At 40.1% G+C, this 27,811-nt stretch overlaps 1 protein-coding gene and 1 long non-coding RNA gene across 4 annotated transcripts in view; one reads left to right on the forward strand and one right to left on the reverse strand.

The window, feature by feature from the left end:
- Window positions 1-15,867, forward strand: part of LOC102430648 — a 30,376-nt gene extending 14,509 nt beyond the window's left edge. Inside the window, exons 2-3 of the long non-coding RNA XR_330292.3 lie at window positions 3,147-3,195; window positions 15,742-15,867. This is a non-coding gene — a long non-coding RNA (uncharacterized LOC102430648). The remainder of the gene's footprint in view (window positions 1-3,146; window positions 3,196-15,741) is intronic.
- Window positions 15,868-16,236: 369 nt separating this feature from the next.
- Window positions 16,237-27,811, reverse strand: part of NR4A3 (nuclear receptor subfamily 4 group A member 3) — a 35,263-nt gene continuing 23,688 nt past the window's right edge. For all 3 annotated transcript variants that reach the window (XM_006096470.3, XM_023760338.1, XM_023760337.1), the window contains 2 exons: window positions 27,107-27,285; window positions 16,237-18,922 (listed from right to left, as the gene is read on the reverse strand). In XM_006096470.3, coding sequence (XP_006096532.1) covers window positions 18,675-18,922; window positions 27,107-27,285 — 427 coding nt within the window. In that variant the 3' untranslated portion in view covers window positions 16,237-18,674. The remainder of the gene's footprint in view (window positions 18,923-27,106; window positions 27,286-27,811) is intronic.

Below are 27,811 nucleotides of genomic sequence, written 5' to 3' on the forward strand. Positions count from 1 at the left end.
AAAGCTAAAGGAGTCCATCACCCCAAACCAGTATATATGAAATGCTGAAAGGTATCCTTTAGAGAGAGAGAGAAAAGGTAAAGATACAAATTATGAACAACAAATATGCATCTATCAACAAGTGAATCTAAGAATCAAGTGAATAAATAATCTGATGAACAGAATGAACTGGTGATTATAATAGAATCAGGGACATAGAAAGGGAATGGACTGACTATTCTTGGGGGGGGAAAGGGGTGTGGGAGATGCGGGAAGAGACTGGACAAAAATCGTGCACCTATGGATGAGGACAGTGGGTGGGGAGTGAGGGCGGAGGTTGGGGTGGGAACTGGGAGGAGGGGAGTTATGGGGGGAAAAAAGAGGAACAAATGTAATAATCTGAACAATAAAGATTTAATTAAAAAAAAAATAAAGTGTGGACGAAAGGGGCCATATGCTAACCTGACAAGTTCAGGGAAGGCCTGCATGGCAGTCTTGCAAACCAGCGACCTAAAAGAGCCACAAAGAATGGTCTGAAATCAAACTTTAACTAAGGCAGTTATGGTGGGTAGTTACATCCTAGGCTGGTATCTTCACTGACAAGGTCAACCTTTACCTTAACTGAGCCTATCTGTCTTTTTGCATCTATTATAACATATCCTTGAAATGTCTGGGTAACTTGTAACTTCCCATTGGGGTCCTTCTTTGTTATTGTTATCATGTTAATTGTTGACTGTTGACTATTCTGTACCCACCTAAGTATGTGTCTATCATTTTACTTTTTATCCAATCACAGGCCCCTCCCCCCCTTTGCTTTCTCCTGCCTCTCTAATCTATCACCAGTGGATTTCATGTAACCCACCTATGTCCCCTCCTTTGATTGCAATGTATAAAAAGAGATGAAAACCTGCCATTCTCTGGAGCATTATCTCCAGAGAATTGTCAACAGTTTGGCTCAAATAAACTCACAAAAATTCTTTATAGGTTTCAGTGTTTTTACATTAACGAAGTCATGCAAAGCAATTAAGGGCACTCTTACTTCCTGCTCACATATCATGAGCCACAATTCTCTACTGTTGTGATTTGTCTGACTCTTTGAGTTCCTAGTATGCTTCCATTTTCACCAGAAGAAAATGGAAATCAAGTTGAAGTTGAATATAAAAGGTCAGAACTAGAAAAGTCATTAGATCAAGTCTAGATAAAGAAACTGTGAGGGATTTCATCTGTCTTGTTCTTTATGGAGACAAGTGTGTTGGGCTATATTTCTTGCTTTTTTTTCTTATGATCTTTTTTGTTGAAAGTATTACATATGTCTCCCTTTTTCCCCATTGACCCCTTCTAGCCTGCCCCATCCCTTGCCTTCACCACCTTATTGTCTGTGTCCTTGGGTTATGCATATATGCGTACAAGTTCTTTGGTTGATCACTTCCCACCCACACACTTTCTCCCTGGCCCGTTCTCTCTCCCCTCTGAGATTCCGCAGTCTGTTCTATGCTTCTATGTCTCTGGATCTATTTTGTTCGTCAGTTTATTTTGTTCATTAGATTTGTGGGCTATATTTCAAAGCTAATGCTATTGAATACTGGACTCGTGTGTTAATTCCCCTTGTTCTGAGTCTATGCTTATATGCAGCAGACTTTTGATAATAATCAGGCTTTCTATGTAGATTTGTCTATAAGTGAAGAATATATTTATCAGAGGATCCAAGCCCCTGGTTATAAGTTAATAAATGTGTTAGTGGGTATCCACCTGAGAGAGAGAGAGAGAGAGAGAGAGAGAGAGAGAGAGAAAGGAAGGAAGGAAGGAAGGAAGGAAGGAAGGAAGGAAGGAAGGAAAGAAAAGAAAAGAAAAGAAAAGAAAAGAAAAGAAAAGAAAAGAAAAGAAAAGAAAAGAAAAGGAACATGGAAATCACACCAGGACACTTTGAGGCCTCTCTGGGCAACTAGCAACCCCTTTAGCATGGGATACTTTGATTCCATCCTGTAGCTAGTTGTCCACAAATATCCACTCTGTGCAGACAGTCCACCTCTTGGTTTGCAAGGCTAGAAATAAATACAGCTACTTCTCCGAGACACAGTTACTGACCACAATGGTTCCTTTCTTCCCAAGAGCAAAAGCTGGAATTCTCCCACCTATTAACAGCTGTGAATCTTTTGAAATGCTCCATGGAACAAAGACTGTTGTTTGTCTTCAGACATATGACGTGAACATTCATTTTACAGACATACAGTGAAATATGCAGTTGTGTGGAAAGCTTCAGGACTAAAGAAAGATTACAACAAATCCCCTTTCAAACCTTTTAGAGATTCTTCAGATGATGGTATCTAATTTGAGAATTTGATACATGTTCCAAGGACTGAATTGTGAATCTTTATAACAAGTAGGAAAAAGGATTGGAAATGCCTAAAAGCTCTAACACCTATGTTTTGGATAAAAGGCTCACAAAATATAATTATTGAAAAATACTATTTGGAAGTATAGGATGATTAAGGAAGCCTCTGAAAGTAAAGTTGCTTGGCAATTTTGAGTTACTTTCCAACTAAAAACTCTGGTTAGTGGACTTTAAGATGATTTTGTATTTGTGTTTAAAAAGTATGCCTCTCTATCCAATTTGACAGCTTAAGGACCAGGCTCTAGCAAGATAAAATCTGTGGTGACTAAGGCAGTGCTTCTTAAATAAGCGCAAATTGAACCTGCCATCCCAAATCACTACCGTGTCCTCTGGCAAGACTAGATTAGCACTAACTCTCCCCTGATGAGGGAGTCACCTCAGGCTTGATACAGCCAGTTTGGATTACCTAGCAAGTTCAGGGTAAAATCAGAGAAGGACACCAGAACTCTGTTCTTTAGCCAGCCCCGTAAAGAATGGAGAATCTGCCCTAACCGGTTTGGCTCAGTGGATAGAGCGTCGGCCTGTGGACTCAAGGGTCCCAGGTTCGATTCCGGTCAAGGGCATGTACCTTGGTTGCGGGCACATCCCCAGTAGGAGGTGTGTAGGAGGCAGCTGATCGATGTTTCTAACTCTCTATCCCTCTCCCTTCCTCTCTGTAAAAAATCAATAAAATATAAAAAAAAAAAAAAAAGAATGGAGAATCTTGTAGAGGTGATGTAGTCAACAGTTGGAGACATTTCAGAAGAAAGCGTGACTCGTTTCTTTGTCTCTTTAGGCCCGTTCAAAATGACCGAGCAAGCACCTGCCCTCGCTGACCTCTAAAGGTGAGTTACTGTTACGTTTTGACTTGTTCTTGCTTGACATCGCCTCTTTGTTTCATTAAGTTACCCGACTTTGGTTCTGCTTTGGGCTGGTTGGAATTGGTGTTTGAAATTGTTCTCTGTTCCTTTAGATCCTGGATTTTCCTAACAGACTCCAATTTGGTTTATTCTGTTGGCTTTCTATGCTCTGGGCTGTTCTAGTTTTTGTCCATTTGAAGCTAAGTACCATGACAATCCACTTGGCTGGCTGGGGGGGGGGGGGATTCTCTGTGTTTGCAAGGGTATATGTGAGTGTATGGGGGTAGGGGGAGGGTATATACGCAATTTGGATAATCACTCACTAAAATGAGAGGGAGGGAGATATCTAAATAGAAACAAGGGGAGTGGGGAAGAAATGCATTTGCTACTCCTTATTAGCCATCTTGAGGTTTAAGATAAATTCTTAATTAGTTGTTTACTTTCCTGCCAAGAATTTTATGTCAGCTCTCAGATTTTGCTGCCACCTGGTGCTAAAATGTTCCTGATAGTGAGGACTAAATAGTTTGACAAACTCCAGAAAATATGACCTAAATTCAGAAATAGCATGAATTAGGACATTGGATGGTTAGTGCAATAAATAAAAGATATAACATTAAAAAATAAAACTTGACTTGGGGGGGCAGGAAGAGATTAACCAATAAATTTATATGCAGATATGAATAGCCCATGGAGAGACAGTAGTGTGGGGAAGGCCTTGGGAGGAGATGGGAGTAGAGGGAGGGAGGGTAAATGGGGGTGGGGGGAGGGATATCTGTAATACTTCCAACAATAAAGATAAAATTTAAAAAATAAATGAGTAAAACTGACTTAATATAATAAAAAATGAATGTGGCATACCTGTGATAAGTTTATAAGTAATAATAGTAAATTACTATATACTTCTGAGATATCACCATCAAGTGGGAATGATATATGTAAGAGATCAGCTCAAGCAGGTCCTGAAGACATAAATAAATTTCATTAATAAGTGGCTCATATTACCATAAAGGCTGTTTCTGCTACATTGGGTCTCCTCTTTCAATCTGCCTCTGTGGTCTCATGGGGCAATCTTTATGATCACCTGATTAAGGAAGAAAAAAGTCGGTCAGGTATTTCCACCAAAAATATTGGCAGAACTGAAGTTGGATACCTACCCTACAGCATTACACCCCCACTGAAGTGTGGCCATGAATGACAATGTGAAAGAGAAATTTTCGCAGTGGGCCAAACTCCAACCATTGCACCTGGTTAGTTCATTAGCCTAGAAGGAGAAATGGCCAAAGCTATGGATTACATTAATTTATGAGCAATGACTAAGGGTTTGGTTGATTGGCTATGGACTTGGAAGGAAGATGATTAGAAAATTGGAGGAAATGAAATATGGAGAAGAGATATGAGGATAGTCCCCTCTGAATATTATAATACTGCTGTGCCAGGGGATTGCTCACCAAGAGCAATCTTACCAGAGAAGGATCTTAATAATCAGGTAAACAAGATGACCATGGCCACTTTATATATGAGTGGTTGGGCAAGGACAGGAGTGACTGGTGAAAGAGGCTGACTGAATCTACAAAGCAGGTCATCTTGTCTACATGGACTTCCTCTCATTAAAGCTACCGCTGAGTCCCCAACTGCTAATAGTGAAGATCAACACCAACTGGGGATATGACACTGCTTTTCAGGCCACCTGGCATCAGGCTGATTACATTGGGCCATTTCCACCACGGAAGTGAAAGGGCATTGTTTTCACTAGAACAGATACTTTTTTGGAAAGAGATTTGCCTTTCCTTCCCATGGTGTTTCTTTCAACCACCCCTCCCCCATCTATAGACTTACAGAATGGTTTATTCATCATCATGGTATCCATACAGTCTCTCTCTTTTTTAAACTACAGAACTTATTTTGCAGATAATGAGTGGAGAAGTACTAGTTTTCCCATCACCTGGAAGTAGCTGACCTGCTTGAATTATGTAGTAGCCTCTTGAAGACACAGTTTAGTGCCAGGTGGATGGCAAAATTTTGCCCTTTAGAATGGACAAAGTAGACTTTGTGTATCCTTTTATTAGATTTTTGTGTATTTTCAGTTGTACCAATATAGACAGTTGAATTTTGTTATACAAAAGCATGGTCTTGGTGTTTTTATTTGGAAGTTATATATGTCTACAGAAGTGTGTGTAGATACCAAGTTGACAAGGGGTGGACTGTGTTGGACTGTGCTATGTGAACTTGGATGAACTGAGAACTACATTTCCTAGAATTTCATTTTTGTACGATTCTGAGTTAGAGTCAGTCAACAAAGAGACTTGTTCTACTTTTGAAAGACAGAAGTAAAAGTAGTGACCAGGTATGGTCCTGGACCGATACAGTGCTGCCTAACAGGTTCATTTTATCTTTCCCATTAGCATTTAAACATGTCTTTCCTCTCTTTAAAAATCTTTCACTGGATTTCATTTCCCCTTCCATACTACCCTCTATTCTTTTCTGCTGTATCCATTTTTACCTTCTCCTCCATCCTCTGCTGCTGGTTTCTGTCAGATCCTTCTCCCTGAAACTGTTCTTACTGTTCTTCTCCTGATGCTCATTCTTTCTGGATTTCTATTACTGCTATATGCTGATGGTGTTCAAGAATTTGCCTTCTCTGAGTTTCATACCTGTGTATCCAAAGGTCTACTCAACACTGCCACCTGGATGATAGACAGGCATCTACAACTAGGTATGTCCATAACTCATCTCATCCTATTTTCCCTCAACACTATACCTCCTGCATATCTCAGTAAATAGCATCACCATCCACTCAGGTGTCCAAGCCAGAAACCTGGTTTGAAAGTTTCCCACTTTTCTTCTTCCCACTGTCACTCTTACTATTTAGATTTCCTTTATCTCTTGCCTGGATTACTGCAACAGTCATAACTCCTGAAGATTGTAAGAAATCAATAAAATATATTTTAAAAAAAAATGCTATGGTTTATCTTCAGTGTAGACCCTGAGAATATGGGACAATAAATCCACGTTATGTGAGAAGTTGCAGCCAATATTGGGTAGCCTAAAGTGAACAAAAGGGAAACACACTTGTACAACAATGGACATTTTTTTAGTTTGTTAGACCTGGTTACAATGATATTCATCCCACAGATACTTACTGATTTCCTAGCATGAGCTAAGAACTGTGCCTGCAGGAGGCACTTCCAAAGCATTGATTCATTGTGTACTTTTTGGGTCCAACATTAAGGTTCTTGTTCTTAAGGGGCTTTCAACTTTCTTCAGTTACTACCCATGTCGAATGGTCTCTCAGATGGCCCTATCTAATGTTGAGCTTCTCCCATGGACAGTGTTGCATTGAAATTCTTTCCATGGCCCATGATTTTCAGAGAATAAATGAAGTGCAAAGGAAAAGAAAAAGTCACTCTAGAGATATATGTAAACTGTTGTCTAGATGCAAAACTTATTTTTTCTTTCTTTTTTTAATATATTTTATTGATTTTTTACAGAGAGGAAGGGAGAGGGATAGAGATTTAGAAACATCGATGAGAGAGAGACATCGATCACCTGCCCCCTGCACACCCCCCACTGGGGATATGCCCACAACCAATGTACATGCCCTTGACTGGAATTGAACCTGGGACCCTTGAGTCCGCAGGCTGACACTCTATCCACTGAGCCAAACCGGTCAGGGCCAAAACTTATTTTTTGATGACACATAGGGACCATCTCTTTAGGACCTGAATTAAATTGTAAGCAATCTCAGTAATGAATTCAGCCTGTGTTCAGCCCATTCCTAGAATCTCTGTCTTAATTATGAGAAGAAAACTTATTTATTCTGGGACATCACTACTTTGGTATAAATTCCTGGAAGCCAACAGAAAAGCAAAGGGAAGATCTTTCTCAGAGTCTCTTCTCTGGATTTCTGAGAAAGAAGTGTTTCATGTTTGGCCTGTCAGGTTGCTTTTGGTATCAGCTCACAGACTTATCCCCTCTTGTTGAGCTTTGGTCTCCCTGTCCATCCTGAGGCTGAGGTCTCCTATAGGGGAGTAAGTCCATCTTTCTTGTGTCTTCCTCAGATATCATCTTTCTCTGAGCACATTCTTCATGCTATTAGTTATAAAATACTAAAAATAATAATACTTATATAGTAATTTATATTTTGCAAAACTCTTTTCATGGATTTTAGTTAATTTAATCCTAACAGCAAGAGGTGTGAGGATCCTGAGGCTCAGAGAAGAGTAACTAGCTCTCAGATGACACAAAGAACCCAGATATTCTAACTGGCATCCTGTTCCCACCACTTCTTCTTTTTTAAAATATATATTTTATTGATTTCAGAAAGGCAGGGAGAGGGAAAGAGAGAGAGATCGGAACATTAATCATTGATTGGCTGCCTCCTACATGACCCCTACTGAGGATCGAGCCCTCAATCTGGGCATGTGCCCTTGACCAGAATTGGACCCAGGACCCTTCAGTCCACAGTCCAATGCTCTACCCACTGAGACAAACCGGCTAGGTTCGCCATTTCTTCTTAAATCCATCTAGTGGCCAAAGTAATTTCTAGCCCTGATCCGTTTCTAAAATATTCTGAAATATGAATGAAGTCATGTTGATATTGGGGGCCAAGGAACATGATGTTTCTCTCGGGGCCTTGCTTGATTGTGGGGACCCATGGCCTACCAAGTGCAAGGAAATGCAGAAGGTCTCCTGAGACAGTGGTTCTCAACCTTGGCTACACCTTGAACATACTTGGGAGCTCTGAACACTATTGAAGCCGGGCTTCTAGCCCCAGAGATTTTTATTTAATTGGTCTTGGGGCAGCCTGGTTATTGAGATGTTGTTAAAACTCCCCAGGTGATACTAATATGCATCCAGATTGAGAAACATTGCCTGAGGGCTTCCATGGGTTTATTTGTTCCTTGTAGGACCTGTGGACTCATTCTCTACCTCTCTTTTCTAAATGCTTTTTAAATCACATACAGTCATTGAGTAAAATCTAGAAAATATAGACTAATCTTTTTGGAGGTTAATCATAATCATTTGACAAATAAGAGTACAGATTTTCAGACTTTTTTCTATATAGAGACCCATAAATAAGCCTATAATCTTTTTTTAGATCCTCACCCAAGGATATGTTTATTGATTTTAGAGAGAGAGGAACGTAGAGACAGAGAGAGAGATAAAGAGATAGAGACACACAAAGAGAAATATCACTGTGAGAGGCACTCTGACTGGGATCAAACCTGCAACCTAATGGGCCCTGACTGGGAATTGAACCCGCAACCTTTTTGGTGTATGGGACGACACTCCAGCAGACTGAGCCACTAGGCCAGGACAAGCCTATAATCTTTTTAAAAATCAAAATGACACACACTGCTGTCTTTGCCATTTTTTTCTGTATCAATACATTCAAATCAATATAATTTCCAAAGCTCAATAGCATTCCATTGTTTGGCTGTCCCTCATTTAGCCTTTAATAATAAATAGGAGTTTTCTTTTTATCTCCATAGCCACTTCCTTTCAGGCAAGGTGACACTTGAAATCCTAGAATCTAGTAAGAATGATCAGATTCTTTAGTTTCTCTTTGCTCCTGAGCCAACTCCAATTTATCTGGAAGAATTACAATTAATCAAACAGTGTGCCAATGAGGAAGAGTCTGTTTTTTGGGGGAAACTATTATTAACACTTAAGGCCCAATAATCTTAGAGAAAGAAAGAAACTCTGGGCTCTATGACCATGAAAGCTCCTCTATGTCTTCAGTTGTTTGGGGTCTTTTCTCATATGGTTAACGCCTAGACAACTACTCTCTTGCTCATTGAGAGAGTTTATGAAATAATGCTAAAAATAATGACAACTAATATTTTTTGTGACAACTAATATCTGATAGCATTTTAGAGTGGTTAATTCTAACATAAAAGAATTAATTACTATTGATTAAGTACCCTTATTGAGAATCAACGTGGAAGGTGCTGAACTAGGCAGTTAATAGAGTCCTCTATTTGGTATCTAAAGTCAACACAGTGCCATTTTATCCCCATTTTACAGACGAGACATCTAGGTTTCAATGAATTGCCCGAGTTGACCTGTTAAAACATGGATTATGTCATAGTTTTACTCAGCACTGTATCTCAGAGCCTAGCTCGGTGCCTTGCACTGTGCCTAACAGCGGGTAGGCACTCCATACACAGTTGATGGAAGAAATATATAAGTCACATGCTGTTTCATTAATTCCTATTGCCTCTGGCTGATGTGAAAGAGATGTGCTTCCTGGGTGTTCACTCTTTGCCGATGATTACTTACATAGTCATAGAAATGTGCGTGAGTTCTTTTCATTCTCTAGGGCAGTGATTCCCAACGAGGGACACATGCCCCACAGGAGGGCAATTTGATTTTTAAGGGGGGCAATTCAAGAATGAGTTAACAGTGATTTTTTTGCATTTCTTATGGTTCTCGGTGCCTCATACAGTATATAAATATACATTGTGACATATTTATGCATTTCAGTCCTCTATTACATGTTTTCAAACTTTATTTGCTATTTTTTCATATCACTTCATATTATTATTATTTTAAAACAATTTCTTAGTGATTTCTTCCTCAGTACTTTAAATTTCCTTTCATTCTCTTATTTTTCTCTTTCATGGATGCCATGTTCTTTGGAAGTTTATTTAGACCAAGTTAATGGCTTTTTAGGCTTCTTCCACGTGAATAGGAGTTTACTTTTTGAATAATAAGAATTATATGTCACAGGGAGGGCATTGGGCTTTTAGAGATGCTTAGGTGGGGCATGGCCAAAAAAGGTTGGGAACTACTGCTCTAGGGCAGTTTTCCTCAAAATGTGGTCCCTGGCCCAATAGCATTGATGTCACTCATGGGCCCCACTTCAGATGGCCAAATCAGAATTTCTAAACATGAGTCTCAGAAAACTGTTTTAAATAGGTTTCTGGATGATCCCAGTGAACATTAAACATGAACATTAAATTTTGAAAACCACAGAGAATAAATGAGTACCTTCGTGTTCTGAGAACCACAACAATAGTTTAGCTTGGATTAGCGATTTTTAGCCTTTTTCATCTCCTGGCACACATAAACTTAATTACTGAAATTCTTTGGCACACTAAAAAATATATATTTTTTGCCAATCTGGCAAAATAAATAGGAATAATTTTGATTCATTTACACTGGATAGCTATTGTTGTGTTGGCTGTTGTCATTTTTTTATTATTTTATTTTTTTAAAGTATATTTTTACCTATTTTAGAGAGGAAGGGAGAGGAAGAAAGAGATAGAAATATCAATAATGAGAGAAAATCATCGATTGGCTGCCTCCTGCACTACCCACACTGGGAACTGAGCCTACAACCCAGGCATGTGCCCTGACCAGGAATTGAATTATGACCTCTTGGTTCATAGGTTGACGCTCAACCACTGAGACACATCAGTCTGGCTGTTGTCATTTTTTAAAATTAGACAATCTAAGGCAGTGGTCGGCAAACTCATTAGTCAACAGAGCCAAATATCAACAGTACTACTTCAAAATAGACTCGCCCAGGCCGAAAACCGACTTCTGCACATGGGCCACGAAGTTTCAATCGCACTGTATGTGCGCCCGCATGTGGTATTTTGTGGAGGAGCCACACTCAAGGGTCCAAAAAGCCGCATGTGGCTCGCGAGCCGCAGTTTGCCGACCACGGATCTAAGGGAAAAGAGGTCAGGGCCTCTGACTAAATAGTCAAGTATTATATGTTTTAAAAATTCTTGGGGCACACCAGTTGAAAATCTCTGGCTTGGGCAACTGGGTGAATACAGGAACTACTTACAGAGATTGGGAGGGCAGGAGGGGCAACTCTGGATGGAGATCACAGACTTGGGTTTGGTATGTTAAACTGGAAGTACCTGTGGGATATACAGGTGAAGATATCTGGAGGCATCTGGAACCTCCAGGTTGGGAGCTCAGAGATAAGGACTGAGTAAGAGATATAGATTCAAAAGTGGTGGTTGAAGCCATGAATAAGACTACCCAGGATAGTGGGAAGTATTAGAGGAGAGGCAGGCCATTGACATCCCCTAGGTAATAGCATTATTTAAGGAGAGCAGGGGAGAGAAGAGGTAGGTGCTCAGAGGAAGAAGAATTTGGGTATAGCCATTTTTTTTTTCTTACAATGACTTTCATTAGAATGTTTGTCTCACCTTCCCCTCTGGATTATAAACTCTTTAAAGACAGGGACTGTGTAAACTTTAATAGGTCCCTCAAACAAGAGTACATTGATTCAGTCTGTGAATAATCAGTGAATTCCTGCCAGGATTCTGCTTTGCAGAAATCCAATGTGATCAAAGCTACTAGCAAGATGTTTTCCCCAAAAACTTACATAATTTCCCAATGGACAGTATGGCAGATTAAAAATAAGTGAATAAATAAAGGGGATCATGTATAATCCACTGATATCCATGCTAATCACATTAACCACAGTGAATTAATTATACCTGAAAACAGATGCAAAGTTAAATTCCTTAGAAAATCAATTCATTAAACTCATATTGGAATGCACAGTCAACAATCCCATGTTTAGAAACTATCAGCATGATTTGTGGCAACTTCTGATTTACTAAAGAAACTGCTTAAAATATTTTTAAAGGCAATTACAATTACTGTCTGGCATTTGATGGAAAGAAATATCGTCAGCATCGTCCCTCGTGTGTCAACTGTCACAATTTTCTAAAATTTTTGAGGCAAAAAATAGGCAGGCTCTACTATTTGCTAGCCTCAATTAGGGTTAATTCAATGTGTGTCTGCAAATAATAGTGTTTAATGTAATCTCTCTAATTACAGATAAAATGCATTTTCAGTCATGCTCATCACTGACAGTATTTTGGGATAAGTTAAACTGACAGCTGCTTTCTAAAGGAAAGGAAAAAACAAACCTTGCTTGAGGTTGTGCTAATTTTCACTCTCTCTATCTTTTTTTTTTTTTGCATTGAAGTTCAGAAAAATATGAAACTAGACACTTTGGCTCTAGATAGATACCAGCTTTGGAAATCATGACATAGTCTGTCTCTTGAGAATTTGGTATGTTTCCCATCTCCCACCCCCATCAATAAATATTAACTTGAATTTACTCAACAAGCATTTTCTAAGGATTTCAGGGAACCAGGCATTATGGTAGGCCAGTGGTTCTCAACCTTCCTAATGCCGCGACTCTTTAATACAGTTCCTCATGTTGTGGTGACCCCCAACCATAAAATTATTTTCGTTGCTACTTCATAACTGTAATTTTGCTACTGTTATGAATCATAATGTAAATATCTGATATGCAGGATGTATTTTCATTGTTACAAATTGAACATAATTAAAGCATAGTGATTAATCACAAAAACAATATGTAATTATATATGTGTTTTCCCATGGTCTTAGGCAACCCCTATGAAAGGGTCATTCGACCCCCAAAGGCAGGTTGAGAACCGCTGTGCTAGGCCCTTAAGAGATTGAGAAAGAATGATTCTACCAAAACTGTCCTCTACAATTGGCCCCATGAGCAAGTCAAGCTTCCTACTATACTAGACATATTAGTCACAGTGACAATATAATCACAGCCCCTACAAACAGAAACTATTCAAGTTATAATATTTTCCGAAGGGTCAATGCATGTTCTTCCTCAATCACAGCTGATTGGACCAGCCATGACCCCAGGGCACCAAATCCACAGATTGTTCAGGGATCTCACTTGGCCTGGCATGAAAAATTGAGCTGGACCGATTACATTTTCTCTCTCAGGAATAGGAATTGGAAAATACTGAATAAGGTGGTGAGTGGCAAAAGTGAAATTAGATAGTGATAAGAGAAGAACCACAAGACAGAGAGAATTACGACCATGAGGGGGCAGGCTGCATCCGGTCTATGAGGTTACGAAGAAGCAGAAAAACAGGACCTAATCCAAAGGTGAATGAATCAAGGAATTAATAAATGAACAAATAATTGTGACCTAAGATGTCTTTGAGTTTTGTTTTTTTGTTTGTTTGTTTTTTGGTAGGCTCAAAACATGACTGATTCACACTGAGTCATTATCCTTAATACTCCTGGCACTTTAAAAAAACAACAACAAAAAAAACCTATGCTGCATATGGGCTATTTTTCTTATGTCCTGTGTATCTTAGTTGGGATTTTAGTTCAGCTTTCAATAATGGAAAAACTCTAAATAACAGTGATTTAAACAAGAAGTTTCTTTCTCATGAAAAGTTTAAGAAACCCAAGACTTAAAAGGGTAGCTCTTCTCCACAAAACTCAGAGACCTGGATTCCTTCCAAATTATTTTTCCGCATTTCCTAGAGGAGGTACCCTTATCTCTATAGTCTAAGTAACATTCATGTTCCAGATAGAAGATGGAGAGGGAAGAGTAAGAATAGGTGAATGACACCAGGTATTGCTTAAGATAGTTTTCTAGAACTTGGGAAAGTCTTATGTATGATTTTGAGGTGGAAATTAAGGAAAGATCCAAGTTGTACTACCAGAAATAGGGATGATACCAGAAAGAAGTACAGCAAGATAGTTCATTAACAGAGCTAAGCAAACAGAAGTGGCACCTTAAAGCCAGGGCTAATGTAAAAATTGGCAGAATTTGAAGATATCACGAGGAGGTCTTTGGACCTCCCTATTTGTGGAATAGGGAGTTCAAAACAATCCTTCTAGATCCTAAAGAAAAGAGGCCTCAGCTAATATGGGTTACAGTATAAATCAGACATATTCCAAGACCAGGGCTATCACGAGCCTACCTGAAATATCACCTATCATGATACTATTCTCGATTCTTCTCCAAGTTGAAATTTCTACCCACAGAGACACTTTTTGGGGCCAGACAATAATGTCTCTAGAAGTCTGCTGTCAGATGCCACCTGGAAGGAGAGAGGTATATAGGACATAGTACCCAGATGACAATGTCACTTATATTCCATTGACCAGAACAGACTGCCAAGACCACCCCTGCATGGAAGTATGAGAGAAACATGTGTTTCCTGAATGGCCATGTGTGTGGCCAAATATTCTATTTCTATGTAAAAAAGGCATGGCAGCTTTTTATAAAGTTAAACCTACCCAGCGAATGATTCCACTCCTATGTATTTACTCTAAAGAAATGAAACATGTTCGCACAAAGACTGTAGGTGTCTCAGTTTTGCAAGGTGAAGAGTTCTGAAGACTAGTTAACATTGGTGAATGTGTTCGACATCCCTGAACCATATACTTAAAAATGGTGAAGATGGTGCTATGTGTATCTTACCACAATTTTTAATTTATTTTAAAATTTGATTTCAGAGAGGAAGAGAGAGATAGAAACATCAATGATGAGAGAGAATCATTGATTGGCTGCCACTTACACACACCCTATTGGGAATTGAGCCTGCAGACTGGGCATGTGCCCTGACTGGGAATTGAACCATGACTTCCTGGTTCATAGGTCGACACTCAACCACTGAGCCACCGTGGCTGGACTTACCACAATTTTTAAAGAAGTCAACATTTAGCTTCTTGTATTATCTTTGTGTATTTAACTTATGAAAATTCAACTACAGGCAAGTACCCCTTATTTAATCCTGACCTTCTTGCCTCTCTACCCATTCAAAACCAAACTTTTGCTCCTAGCATCCTTTCTTTCCTTTTTTTTTTTTGCCAAGCCCCTATATTTAAATTCATATGCAAGATGATGCTTCATTATCTCTCATTTTTTCTTACTAATCATATTTTATTGCTGAGGAAATGAAAGTACTGCTGAGCAGCAGAAAGATGTTTTGTTTGGCTTTTAGACCACACATGGCACTTAGATGTCACAGAAAATGCTTTATGCATAAACTGATGAAGTAAATCACGAGAGCTCCACATTTCTCTTTTTGAACCATCAAAACACAGAAAAATGTGTTTGCACTAACTCAATATATGCTGTGTGGGGTAGAGTTGAATGAAAGTTGCATTTGCGTTGCCCACAGAGAGGGGTGTCTAGCAATGTAGTAGTAATGGCTCCTGCAAAAAGGCAGAGTACCAATCAATCTATGAGAACTCTAACCTTATTCTTGTAAATTCTGATTCACAAACAATTGATATCCCATCATCTTGATATGGAAACAAATCCTCCATACCCCTAAAGAATACACTTAGACGATAAATTGTTAGCTCCATTTAAGTTATATACAATTGAAACAAAAAACAGTTTCATACAACTGTGCATTTGTATCTCCTCAAAGCACCCAACAGTGCTTTGCCTGCAGGAAATAGTCAATAAATGGTTATCGAATTTAGACCGTCCTTCTTCCCAATCAGTGAGGTTTAATATATTTCCAATTGGAATGTCTATTAATTTTTCAGCATTAGTAAGCCTTTTAAAAAAATCAATCTGGGGATGTATTTAAGAGTTCACAGCAAAGACTAGTACATAAGTGATTAAGAAAATACTGGTAAATGAAGCATGCTTATTCAACACACCAGTAGCCACTGATAAAATGTAATTTAATTTAATCATTTAAATTTACATTGTTAATGTACAAGAGCATTAATTTCAAACCACAGGTTAACACATACTAAAGAGCAATGCTGTCTGAGGAGCAGAGGAACTCTGGAAAACTCTGCTGTCTGAAATGAAAGCAAGGCACTCTCCACTAACAGCTGGTGGATTCCGGACTTCCGCCCACAGGAGGCCTGTTCACGCTGAGAGAGCTCTTCCCCAAGGGAGGAATCACCTGCTTTAATTCTTGCTGTCCTCTTCTGAGCTAGTTCGGTCATCCACTCTGTATACACTTGTGTGTCCACATGAAGACAAAAAAAGAGAGTTGAATTGATAGATGGCGTGGGAGCCTCCCAGGGCTCTCGTAGTTGCAATGACTATGGAAGACGGAAGAACACTGGCTATCATCTTTATTTTCAGCACTATGTGTCTGGGCCTATCACTAAAAATCTTCATTGCTTCCAACCAATCGATACTACGGTTAAAAGGTCTTTTTCCTTAAATCCGATGGGTGTAAAAATAAAAAGTAACAGCATTTCTCTAGAGCTCTGTGTGTGTGTTTTTCTTTTTCAGACATGACAAAAAAACAAGGACTGACTTTCCAATACTAATGGTGCACGAAAGGATTATGTATGCACAGTACTTCTAACTCATTCAAATTCAACTTGAATTTGGTCTGAAGCTACCTTATATGAAATGTTAGCTTTCCTGATATCGAATAATGTTTATTATGTTCGCATATAAGCTGAAAAAAATTAATGCAAAAGTACTACTTTACTCGTGGTTATTATTAGGTAAAATGTAAGTATTTCTGGTTAGTTTAAAAAGCCTGTTTTCCTATAGATGCAGTAAGTTGAGTAAAAAGACTATGGAAAAGAGACTTAGGTCCTAGACTTGATTCTGGTACTAGCTCTTTGACCTGGGTAACTCTTTACCCTTTGCTGGGTCCATTTTCTCCTCTGTGAATTTTGGGGTTGGGGTGGACTAGCTGGCAAGTCAGGCCCCTTCCAAGTTTTAACATTCCAAGATCCTAACATTCCAGATGCTATCATCTTGATATAAAAATAATAATCTTTCATAAAAGCTCACACAAACATAATATATGATCAACTATCAGAATGACTCTTGGAAGAAAAACATATATGGTTCGCTATCTGGGTTCCTCTTTGCAGCAGTTAGGCAATTCATTTGGCATTTGTTTGATTGTATAATTTAATGACAATATAAACAGCATAGTTTTGTTACTTTTCCTTTAAAAAGCAAAAATGACTCAGAGCTAACAAAAACTACTGTGACATCAGTTTGACATTCAAAGTTTGTTTCTTAGCAAAATGGCCAAACATATTTTGACTTGATACAGAATATATAATATAAAGACTTTTAGACCTAGAAATCTTCAAACATTATATTTGAATTTAGCAAAACATAAGCAAAATTTTAATATCAAAGTGCTAAACAGTACTGCCTTAAAAGTCACTGCAAATGAACCATAAAATAACCGCATGGGAAGTAACATTTATTGTACAAATGGTTAATAAAAAGACACATTATAAATATATATATGTAACCTGCTATATTTATATATATTTGCTTATTTAATTTCTAGTTGGCGTATCCAAGTCACTGTGAACACCCCATTTAAGTACTCTGTAACTCAGCTTCCAGGAGCTGGTGGTCTTGCAATAAATACAGGCAAAGCTATTACAATATAACGTGCATACAAATGTTTATACAAATAAGAACACTATGCAACAAATTATCTCATAGTAATATGGCATTAACAGTATAAACATACAAAAGGGAGTACGAACACGGAATGTTGAAACGCAGCCCATTAATCCTTCCTAGGACTCACATTCATACTACTTTTTAAAAAATAAGACTTGCTTACTCTCCATAATTGTCTCTGTAACTGATAACAAAAATTAAATTGTATATATTAAAAACCTTATTACCCCTGGTGTTTACCCTGTATGATCCAGTTCCTATTTTTTGCATGTTCTTACCTAGGAACCAAACACTTGAGACTCACTGAACGCGGCTGGGCTTCTGCATGACTGTGTCAGTCAATTGCTATAACTGAAGGAAGTTTAGGAAACTCTGGATGGGTTGATAGAACACAACCAAAACAGTTGTATGTAATCCATCTTATAATCTGAGCCCCCTTTGGGACAGCTGGACAATCAGGGCAGGGATCTGGATCCGTAAGAATGGCCCGAAATCTTGGATGGACCATACCTCAGAAGGGGTCTATAGGGCAGGTGGACAAAAACCTCTGCTAGGAAATTAGCACTTGTCCTTTGCTAACTTGCCTCCTTTTTATTTCTGTATAAAATAAAGGAGAGTTGATAGACAAGACTTAGTAAGACAGCACTTTAAAAATTGCACTTGTATATGGAAGCGAACAGCCATTATCATTTTGCTATGTCTGATTTATAGGTTATCGTCCATCTTTCACCATTTGTTAAAATAAAGGAAGAAAGAAATTAAGACGAGGGAATTTCTGCCTTGTTTGCACCACATACGTACCCTTGATACAGGAAGTATATTCTAAAAGCGATCATCTCAAGACAGGTCCTACCCTGGCGAACAACCCTTGGCTGTTCTTGTTTTTAAATACAAAGCAACTGTAATTGTATTCCCCAGAAACAGTTTTCAAACAGTTATATTATCCTTTTTTGTTTTCCCCTGCTGGGATAGCATCATCCAAAAGTGCTTTGTTAGCAGTTTCTTAGAAAACCCTCATGAACTATAACCCCCCTCCCCACCCCAAACCCAAGCCTAAATATAAAACACAACCCCAACACAATACTCTGCAAGTTTTCTGGCTTTAGGTTGTAAGGAAAAGTGCCAGAAAAAAAAAAAAGTCTTTCATTTTGTCAGGAGCTGCTTTTTCTCTTAAGGAAGGACAGGAATGGTAGGTGTCCAGACCCCTCCCTCTGCTGCGTAGCAAGCAGGCGCTAGCAGATGAGGCGGCTCCCTGCTCAGGCTGCTCCTCTCAGAAAGGCAGGGTGTCCAGGAAGAGCTTGTCGATGATGGAAGGTGGAGACACCAAGTCTTCCAGCTTCAGGTAGAAGATGCGCTGGAGACCCAGGGTGCAGATCTTCCGCAGTTCTACCAGGGCGCCCAGGACCTTGGGCTCCGTGGGCTCCAAGGCCTGTCCCTTACTCTGGTGGTCTTTTAAGCTGCTCGTGATCTTGTTGCATAGCTCCTCCACTCTCTTTGGTTCTTTTAACCCATGTCGTTCTGCAGAGGCATAGAAAAGGACGCGTTTAGGAGGCAGTTCCGTCTTAAGAAACTGTGAATCCCTAATCAAGGCCTGTGTCCTGTTCTGCCAGTTGAGATGGCATTTTACAAAGTGCCCTCCCTCTTAGAGGTAGTTCTTTGAATCCCAGTCTGTCACTCACTGTGTGCCCTTGAATAAGTCCCTTAACCTTTCAGCCCTGGCTTCCTTATAAAATGAAGATGATAACATACCTAATTCAGGGTTTCTGGGAAGACCTTGGCCCCAGTTATCTCAGTCAAAGTTTTCATCTCTCAGTACATTTACATGTAAAATAATAATTTGTGAGAGATGAAAAACATCCATCCAGTTGGAAATCACGTTTGAGTTTCTAATTTTCCCAACATTAATGTTTTTAGTTGGGAATATTTTTGTTACAAAAGTTACTTTCTTAAAGCATAAGTCATCAGAAAAATGAAGCAACTCTCCAGACATTTTTTTTCCTTCCTCTCTTGCCCTAAATTAAAGGAGGCCTGGGGACCAGGAGATCTGCCTTCTTCCCCAGCTTGGCTAGTCGCGTTTGAGTTTTTCCCTTTCTAGGGCCCATCTTAAAAGGAGGAGGTTGGGCTTAATGACCTCTAAGGTCCCTTCCAGCTTTGAGGTGTTAAAATTATATTCAGGTCCAACCATGAACATTGCCAGCAGCATCTCAATGGATTGTAAATCTAAGACAATGCCTGACATGTGGCAAATGATATCGTCAAAAACAAAACAAAAAAACCAATAAAGTCCCCTAATTCCCAAGCTTTGCAGTGTATAATTTTGCTTTCTCCAGGAAACTAGCAAATCAGTCGAGAGGCAGATCTGTCCCCATGGTTTACCTTTACTCAACACATGCACTCAAGAGTGAACTTCAAGAGTAATCCAGCCTGCAATAGTGTTCTGCCTAAAAGTTTTATTTGCCCTCCAAAGCAAAAAACAAAACAAAAACAAAACAAAAACAGAGTGCAAATTTGGCAGTATATTTTAAGAGCTCTAACATGTTCGTTGCCTCTGACCAAGTAATCCCACTCACGGGAATTTATCTGAAAGAAAAACTCAACAGGAGAATAAAACTGTATGCATGAAGATATTTTGGATAAGCATTATCTATTTTAAAAACTAGGAAAAGATAAAGGGTGGAAGAACAGAGGAACCATTAAGTAAAAATAGTATGCCCACGTAATGGAAGGTTCTATAGACATCAGAAAGGACAAATTACTAACGTTAATGAAGCAACATGGAAAAATACATAACATCACATTAGATAGAGAAAAGAATATGAAATGGTCTCTAAGATGCGATTACATCTATGTAAAAATTATTTCTTCATCTAGAGAAGTATGAAAGAAAACGGAAAAGTGAAAATATTTATGAGATTGTCAGATAACTCTTACCTTTTTTTTTTTTTTAAATTTCCAGGCTAATGTTATTTGTCTAACAAACAATGTTAAAATAGAACAAACGGGGATTCGATCCTTTGTGAAGCCCTCTCCTAGCTGCAACCTGATCACACAATCATCTTGCTGACAGTACATTCTATTAATACTGAGCCGTCTCAAATTAGGTTCAGAGCCCAGAGGGAGGTGCTTCTCCCAGAATAAAATACCAATCCATTGATTTAAGCTTTCCTTTTCCACGCCTCATGTCTTGAATTATATTCAAGATACCATATTCATGATCAGCATAAAGGAACTGAGCGATGTTGATGGCTGGATTTTGGGAAAGAGTTGATTATGGAGCCCTGTAACTAGACTTTCTCATGGCCAGACTCACAAAAGGTGCCTCTGAGTTCTCCCTGCTCTCCAACCAGTGGTGACTGCTCAATAACTATGGCAACCATTATTTATTCAGTGAATTCAAGTGGAGATCGATACCTCCTGCCAGCTGGATCAGCCCTAGGCCTGGAATTCCTTGAGGAATTCAGACACTCCTGTTAGAAGCCAGAGGCACCTCCTTTGTTGTTCTGAACAGCTACTGGATTTGTGGCTTCTTTACTTTTTCAAAAGGGCTGAGACAAAATTCAGTCTCCATGCAAACTACTGCCAGCAGCCAGCAAGGTTTTCAAATCACTAGGGAGTCACTAAGTGTCTAGGCGCTTCCTAGTAATTTGAAATTCCTCAAAACCCCAATCACTGACATTTTAGCTTAAGGGACCCCCTTTCTTCTCGCAGCTTGGTAAACATGGCTGCAGAGCTGATATTCCGAGAGTTCACTAATTCAGGAGGAAATCAGACATTCAAATTTTCCCCTTCCCTAGGAATTATACACAGGTTTTAGTTTAAGATCTTTGTCCACCATTAAACAAAACAAGCTTCTCGGTGTTTCTTGCATTTTGATCTACATCATTTTTATCCAATACTTCAGTCTTCTAACTCAGCTTTATGCAGTCAAAACTTTAAAATACAACTTCTAGAAATGGTTAAGTAAGGAATTTATGTGTCAGAACCAAAACAATTTGAGTCATTTAGTTCAAACTCCCACCTCAGATAAGAATCTCCACTACGAGATACTACAGAGAATGCTGGGCACCAGCTGGACTAGGAGTTTACTATTTCACCTGATAACCAAAATACAGGGGTGAACAAAAGTAGGCTTACAGTTGTTCGTATGGAAAATAATGAAATAATTAATAAATAATACAAGAATAAACTCTCTTTTGCATCCTCACAACCGTAAACCTACTTTTGCCCGCCCCTGTAGATTGGAAAGCACTCTCTACAACACTTTTACCTAGATTATTTTATCACACCCTCACAATAACCCTTTGAATTAGGCAGGACACACATAATCTTTATTTAATAGATCAGGTAAGGCTCAGGGAGTTAAGTTCCTTGCCCATGGTCAAAATGAACAAGTGGTTAATTTCTTTCACTCCAAGTCCCGAAATACCATCGTTCAGCCTCCCTGTAACTCCCTCCTACACTTTGTGTACCCTCCCTGTAACTCCCTCCTACACTTTGTGTACCTCATTAGCTAATTGATTAATTACTTCTTTCAACAAATATTTAAAACAGACCACAGATCACACTTCTAACCTGTATGGTACCTAAGGACACTGCTGGATTACTGAGTATTTAGCTATCCGTGCCACAGACATCTCTGCTAAGAGAGAGAAGAAGGGGAGGCACGGAAGAAGAGGAGAGAGAGAGGAGAGAGATTTCAACTTCACCTAGTGAAAATCTACTCATTCTTAAATCACAGATCACATTTTTTTCAAGGAAGTTTTTCCCTTTTACTCTCAGTCTAGATTATTTTTTCTATTTTTTTTTCCTGAAGGATAGGTTGAAATCAGACATTGATGTGACTATTACCTGCCTCCTCCTTTAAATGTAAGCTCCACGGGGGCACGGACTGTGTTTGCTCACGGTCGCATCTCCAGCACCAAGCCTACTGCATGGGAGACGCCAGGAGCACAGAGACCAGGCCCCACAGCGGATTCACTCTCATGCTCACTCCAGGACATACAGTCATTGAGTACAAGAGCCTGTCCTCTTTTTCTCTTCTTGCTATGAAATTTTATATGTGGTTTAACAAATGTTCAAAGCAATTTCCACTTTTCCCCAAAATGTGCTGAAATGTTCCACTTTCATGACCTTGCTATGCTGTTCCCTTGGTTTGCAATGTCCTTCCTCTAGATCTTGCCATGTCTAGAAACCACCTCCTTGGGAAGCCATTCATGATCAGCACCTCCAACTTTCTACACCCCCAAAATGTTAGCAGTAATCTGGACTTCCCCTGCACTGACTCTGTCCCTTTTAAGGACCTGAGCACTAACCACCATAAATGAGTTCATTGCATCATAATCAGATATGACTTCCTAGTAACCTATATAATTTCTGACAGCAGAATTCATGCATGGCTCATCTTAGCATCCCTGGAGATTGACACTGTGCCTGAAATATAGACAGAACTCAATATTTTTTTTTAATGAATGGATACTTATAAACTGACAATTTCACACAAACTTTCTATTTGGGGGGGCTTCTTATTTGCTAATCACAATGAACTGCAACCAGATATCACCTCATTGGTATCCCATCAGAAGCTAAGCACTTTCATTACTCCTGGGACAGGGATATGGCACTGGCAAAAAGGAATGGGTAGGGTAGATGAACTGGGACCTAAAAACATTTCACAACCACAACTGTGGGGAACTCCCTTTTACTGTACGGAGGAAGAGTGATCTGAAAGAAACCATTTCCTGCCCCACCTCACCACCAGTCACATAGAGAGAGGTGGAGGAAGAAGAAGAAAAAGAAAAAAAGAGCCATGTTTGTACAAACTAGCAATACTGTCCAGATACTTAATTTTCCTGGAAGCAAGATGGGTTTGACTTTTAAGATCCCATTTCCTTTCATGAGTTCACTGTGGTTTAGGAACAGACAATTTTGTGTTGTCTGCTTTCTGATGCCAATAGCCCAACTGATATCCCACAATCACCCTTTTTGATCAATGGAGTTCATTCAGAAGTCAAGATTTCACGGGAGCCTATATTCAAATGAAATTAATATCCACAACAAGACACACTGCTGTTTCCCAGGCATTGTCTTTGCTGCCACTTCCTGATGCTTTCACACATTTCAAACTCCTTCCCAACCAGCAAATCACAAAAAGATTACTGTCAGGTTCAGAAAGGAGAGCAGGGGGACTTATGTTATAACCACAGCACCTAAAACAACCCGCCCTGCACAGGCTGGCAGGGCTGCGGGCGGGACCTGGAACTCCACCATAAAAGACTTGGCCTCTTTTAAGTGCAGCATAATTACTTTAATATTACTGTCCTTTTTTGAGCCTCTCTCAAACATCCAAGGAGAAATTCACCAAACACACTGCCTTCGAAAGCCACCACCAGTTTCCTCATGTCACTGAGACTGATTTTTGGACCCCAAAGGGAAGGGACAGGCATATGCCTATTTGAGGGAGTCCCTGTCACCATCCCTCCAGGATGGAACACAGGTGGATCGACTGCCTATTCTGAATTCAGTTTGGCTGCATCACAAACCTAATTTTACATAATCCTTACTGCTGCCTCATGGAATACATGTTGCTTTCCCCATTTTACAGATGGGGAAACTGAGGTTCAGAGAAATAAAGTGTATTACTCAATGGCACCTACTAATTAAATAGGGGATCCCAGATTAAAACCTGAGGGAGATGCTGGATCCCAAAGTCCATGCTATATCTGCCATAACAGACTGGTATGAGCTCCCTCCTTCCTGAGCAAGTCTCCACACAATGGGCAGCGGGCTGAGCAGCCATAACCACAGGACACACAGCAAAGTGCAGGCAGAGACAGGACTGGCAGCACCTTCTCCTAATCCAGTGATGGCGAACCTTTGGAGCTCGGCGTGTCAGCATTTTGAAAGACCCTAACTTAACTCTGGTGCCGTGTCACATATAGAAATTTTTTGATATTTGCAACCATAGTAAAACAAAGATTTATATTTTTGATATTTATTTTATATATTTAAATGCCATTTAACAAAGAAAAATCAACCAAAAAAATGAGTTCTCGTGTCACCTCTGACACGTGTGTCATAGGTTCGCCATCACTGTCTAATCCCTACTCTGTATTCTCAGCACTGAACTGTCCCATGTTCTCCAGGTTGGGACTTCCTGGCCTCACAGTTGTCTACTAATATTTACTTAAAGAGTAAAACAAACAAACAAACAAAGACATAGACTTCAGGCCCGCCTCTTAAACTACAGCTCTCACACCTGGACTGGCCTTTTCCCTTGGAGTCTCTTTTCTGCTACAATTTGTGCTCAGAACCCACTGCCAGAGCAGGTCGTTCTAAAGTGCAAGCTTCCACATGATGCTGCTCTGGTCAAAACTTTCCTGTGGCTCCCCACCGCTCTCAAGATCAACTCCAACCTTCTCACCTAGGCGTGAAAGGTTCTTCATGTCCGACCCCACCCTTACCTAGCATGGCAGTCTCATTTCCCATCACTCTCCTCTTTTTAGAGATTTCCATCCTGGAACTTATAACAGCCACAGTTTCAATGGCTTTAGCAAATTTTTATTTGTGCCTAGAAATCATGCTCCTTCCATTTTAGTTTGGCGATATCGTATCCTCTTTTGAGAAGACCTCATGTTACCTCTTTTGAGAGACCACCCCCCACCTTTGGTCTCTCAGCACTTTGTACCCACTCCCTCATCCCCACCACGGCACTCAATACCTTGTATCACATGCATTATCTCTGAAAACCCACGGACATGCCAGAGTGCCTAGATCAGCGAACACTTGTTGATTAACTACAGAGATTTGCTGATTTCCATAGAGACGTGGCAGTGCACTGGGTTTATTTACAGAAAGCCAAGGCTGACTCTAGATTTTGTTTCTGTGTGTTTTTTTCTTAATTAAGTAAAATCCATACTCCCCAGTTTTGAATGTTTAACTGTCCTAGGAAGAGCTGAATGGTTTTGAAACTGAGCTGAAGAGCTTTAGTTGAAAGACAGCCTTTGAACCCATTTCATTACAGTCCTGCTGGAGTGATATGCTTGTCCTTGAATGTGCTTACTTTTCTACGGGTGCCCCCGTATGCCATTTGAAAGTCCTTTAAATGGAGTCCATAGCCTTTAAGACTGCCTTTATTTTTGTTGTGTTAATGTCTCCCTTGCAAATCTCTGTCAGGTCCCATCAAAAGAAGGGAGTTTCTCAGCCAAGACCAAAGACCACCAGGAGGAGGTGAAGTTCCACTTGGAATACCGAGGGAACAAGCTAGTGTTTGATTCCTACTGTAGCACATGCCATTTAATTGTCTCTTCCTCCATGTAAATCGTTCACTGATGAACCAGCCTAGCATCTTAGGGTACTCAGACATATCTCACATTGGCTAACAGTGAGGTCCCAAGAAGTGCATGGAAACAATGCACATCTCTGATGATCAGGAAGAAGGGCCCATCTTGCCAAAAGATGCATTTGGTCCCATGTGAAACTCATCACCTGCCTGAAAAGCATGTTTTCTACAGTCAAGATGGTATCGAATCTGAACCTCAATTCTTAGCCCAATAGCCTTGACCAGTGGTCGGCAAACTCATTAGTCAACAGAGCCAAATATCAACAGTACAACGATTGAAATCTCTTTTGAGAGCCAAATTTTTTAAACTTAAACTATATAGGTAGGTACATTGTTATTAACTTAATTAGGGCACTCCTAAGGCTTAGGAAGAGCCACACTCAAGGGGCCAAAGAGCCACATGTGGCTCTTGAGCCGCAGTTTGCCGACCACGGGCCTAGGCTGTGCTTCAGTCTGATGAAAAGAATGGGAGGTGAGCCCCAGGTGTGGCTAACCTCTTAGGGAGCCTCCACTTGTCACTGCCTCACCAGGCCCCAGTCTGGCCAAGAAGGATGAGATCACACTGGAAACTCTGAAAGTATCAAGACACAAAGGGAGCTGGGGCCTTGGGTCTCAGGACCAGCCCCAGGAAAATAAAATCTCCTCTCTTACCCGATATGCCTTTCTAGTTCCTTCTCCCTCTCCCTCTCCCTTTCCTTCTCCCTTTCCCTCTCTACCTCTCATTCCATCTTGATGCCATTTATGTCCCAAAAGATAGAAAGAGAGAGAGACATCTAATGACAGAAAGGCATAATATAGAAATTGAATAAGTTTTATGCTCCTGTTTCTTAACTTTTAAAAATTATTGAGTTGAGCCATTTTTTGCTGTTTACAAGTATCCATTCTCTCACTCCCCTGCCAATCAGAGTTGTAAATCAATAAATTAAAGGTGTGTTTTATATGTGTAGTTCTTTGGTTTTACTTTAGGTCGATAGCCAAGGACTGGGGAGAGGGGAAGACTTGCCCTCAGTCCCACAGGAGCAGGCTGGCTAAGCTAATTTTCCTTTGAAACCCTTGTGAAGATAACCCTGAAGCAGTAGTGCAACTCTCAACAGAGCGCCTGTGGAAATTTAGATGTTCCTATATTGGGCTTGTTGACAATGATAACTCAATAGGAACCCTCTCTACCTGGAGGTTCATGACAACAAGCTGCAGATATACGTCTCTTGTTTAAATTAAGTAAAATGTCGCAGATTTCAGAACAGTGGCAGTCGTTTTCCTAATTTTCTGGTGTGTATGACAGCCGAAGCCAGACTCCACCTTAACACAGGAAAAGAGAGAAAGGAGGATGTGGTAGCTTCGGGTGACAGGAGGGTGGTGCTTACCTGTGATCATGCTCAGTGCTGACAGGCATGCTAAGGCTTGGATATCAAGGTTCAGGCTCTGCAAACTTAAGGAAAAGTCTTTAATGGAGTCGAGCCACTCCCCAAATCCACGAAGGCACTGAAGTCGGTGCAGGACAAGTCCATTGCAGAACACAAACTTATCTTCAGCAGTGTTTGACCTACCAGAGAAAGTCATGGGGGGGGGGGTTAGGGGGTAGAAACACATTAAATAGGTCTGTTCAGTCTATCCAATGGGATAACATCATAACGCACGGCACCCAGACTGTGTTCAGAACCCAGTGTGGTGCTGTCAAACCTGCCCAAACACCCTTGATGAACACCCACCACCACTTGTCTGTGCTAACTTCCTGAGTGAGCACCAATCCCTGGGGAAGCTGCCAGGCCCTGTTGTGGGCTCACCTGCTTTCCACAGTGGGGCTCAGAGGGCTATTTCTAAATCTGTCCTGAGAGTGTATATCAGTCCATAAGTATCCCATACTTCTCTCATGAAAGGTGCCCTGGAACTTCTAGTTGGACATCACCACTCAGCCGGGGGGCTCTGGGCGCTCCCTTACTCTCTCTGGGTTTCCTTTTCCTTATGTATAAACAGGAGTTCTAATGGCTACCTTCTAAGATTGTTGTGGGAATTAATAATATACAGGATCTGAAATCATGCACAATGCCTGGTATACAAGAGGAGTCTTA

The sequence above is a fragment of the Myotis lucifugus genome, unplaced genomic scaffold (assembly GCF_000147115.1).
Source record: "Myotis lucifugus unplaced genomic scaffold, Myoluc2.0 scaffold_180, whole genome shotgun sequence".
Lineage (NCBI taxonomy): Eukaryota > Metazoa > Chordata > Mammalia > Chiroptera > Vespertilionidae > Myotis > Myotis lucifugus.